At 43.5% G+C, this 2,218-nt stretch overlaps 1 protein-coding gene across 1 annotated transcript; it reads right to left on the minus strand.

Annotated features, from left to right (window-relative positions):
- Positions 1-465: 465 nt before the first annotated feature.
- LOC121963506 (hydroxyacyl-coenzyme A dehydrogenase, mitochondrial-like) lies at positions 466-2,149 on the minus strand (the record flags this gene model as incomplete). Its single annotated transcript, XM_042513792.1, has 4 exons — positions 1,999-2,149; positions 1,081-1,209; positions 833-990; positions 466-612 (listed from the first exon to the last, which is right to left on the minus strand). Coding segments are annotated over exons 1-4 (551 nt in total), but the record flags the coding sequence as incomplete, so codon positions are not given.
- Positions 2,150-2,218: the final 69 nt, after the last annotated feature.

The raw sequence follows: 2,218 nt of genomic DNA on the forward strand, positions 1-2,218 counted from the left end.
TTAGGACATTTCACAACACTGTGGTAGCATCGTAACACATGCTACAGTATACAGTATCATGGTACTTACAGGTGACAGTACCTCAGCCCATAGGGACTTGGGAACCAGAAGGTTGCCGGTTCAAGTCCGCGTCAGGACCAAGTATGGCATGTGGAGTGTTAGCTGAGGAGGTGCCAGTTCACCTCCTGGGCACTGCCGCGTTGCCCTTGAGCATAATTATATTCATATTCTTCATTTTAATACTGAGTGCCCTTTCATCCCACTGAACTGTGGCTTTGTCAAGCAGATGCTCTGTTTCAACAATCCCTTTTACTCTTGGAACATAATCGCTGTATTAACTAGCTTTCTCTATATTGCTTTGAAATGACGGACGATCTGTTGCACTACTTATTTGTATATACCAACATGTATCTGTACTGTCCCTGTTAACTACACAAACAAATCAATGAAAATAAACACAGTGACTTTTGGGGGGGGGGCTGTACCTCTACAAGCTTCATTACAGGGACCGGGTTGAAGAAGTGAAGGCCTCCGAATCTATCCAGCCTGTTGGTGGAGCTGGCGATGTCAGTAATTGGAAGGGAGGATGTGTTGCTGGCAAAGATGGTGTGCCTAAAACATGTACAGAAAAACAGACAATGCATTACTTGGTTTTGAATATTGGAATCAACACAAGTTAATTCTGTGTTTTAAAATACATAAAACTGCAGCGGAAATTTGCTTTTGATACCAACACACACAGACAGCACCATGAAACTGAGAACAAAAAGTTATCAGCATCTAATGTGATAATTACGTCTTACAAATCACATAGAAATGGGACAATGCTTACGCTGGGGCCAGCTTATCAAGCCGACCAAAAAGATCCTGTTTGATTTTCAGATTTTCCACAATCGCTTCCAACACGAGATCTGAGCCTTGAACTACAGATCCAGCGTCTGTGGAGGTCGACACATTCTGCAGGGCTTTCTGGACGAACTCTTCACCTGCCTGAAACAAACCAAAATGCATCATCTCTCATTAACATTTCAGTCTCCACCGTGTTGTGTTTATGTTGCCTGGTGGTTTACTGTGTCTCACCTCTGGCTTATCAGCAAACTTCTTCTTGACCACTCTTTTAAGGTTCCCTTCAATTCCTTTGAGAGCCTTCTTGAGGATGTCGTCATTTGTGTCCACCAGTGTCACCGAGTGGCCAGTTGATGCAGCAACCTTTCAGGAAGAAATAACTTCAGGATAACGACAAACAGAGCCCTCAATGTCAGTGATGTGGAGGTGGAAGGAAAAAGGAAGGGATCTTAACAGCTAGGGATGTCGCAAAATCAAGATTTTTTGCCCTGATCCTGATCCAAGTCATCTGATAATGAGTACGTGCTGATACCGAGTCCCGACCCAATACTAATATTTACCTGAATAATACAGCTGTACAATGCACACTTCTTCAAGTTATTAAAATCAATCCAGTGTATATGCTTGACAGTGTCAAGAGCCCAACATGTAAAACCTTGTTTGTCTCATTTTACCTGACTTCACCCTGACTTCAGACCATATTTGGAGAGAGACACCTTGAGGGTAAATATGTTTCCTGCAGTGCATCTGAGGTGAAAGCTTGACGTGTCTTGTCATACTGTCAAACTTTCTCAACACGACTTCCTGGAGGAATCAATGGTTGATTATGCAGTGAGAATAAAAACAACCATTTACTGTAAGGAAAACTTTAAAGTCAACGACAAGCATTTATTTCATAAGCCTTTATGCTGAAGTTATGGAACAACTTGCAGGTTTCACGACTGGTACACGACACCAATGCGTTTTCAAATGCTATTTCTCGGTTTTACGAAAGAAAAGACTTACAAGAATGAAGACTGACTGGTTAGTTTTGCAAATGTGGGTCTTGTTAAGCGTGCCGGCTCAGCGTCAGAGCAGCTACTTCACTAGCTGCAATGAAGCTACTTGTTAGCAACATGGCTAAATAGCGACTAAGTCCATTTCGTCTCTTACCTGTGCGATTCCTGCACCCATCTGTCCACCGCCGATGATCGTCACATGCTTGATGACAACATTTCTGACAGCCGAAGATGACAAACCTCTGCAGATTTGGTGAGTAAAGAAAGCCATGATTTTTCTGTCACCTGCTGCAGGACGTCAGGGGGACTGAAGCTAAACAGACCCGAGGCAACGAGGAGAGGAAGGTCGGCGGTCACGTGATCACGCAGACACT

The sequence above is a fragment of the Plectropomus leopardus genome, unplaced genomic scaffold, assembly GCF_008729295.1.
Source record: "Plectropomus leopardus isolate mb unplaced genomic scaffold, YSFRI_Pleo_2.0 unplaced_scaffold11478, whole genome shotgun sequence".
Taxonomy (NCBI): Eukaryota; Metazoa; Chordata; class Actinopteri; order Perciformes; family Serranidae; genus Plectropomus; species Plectropomus leopardus.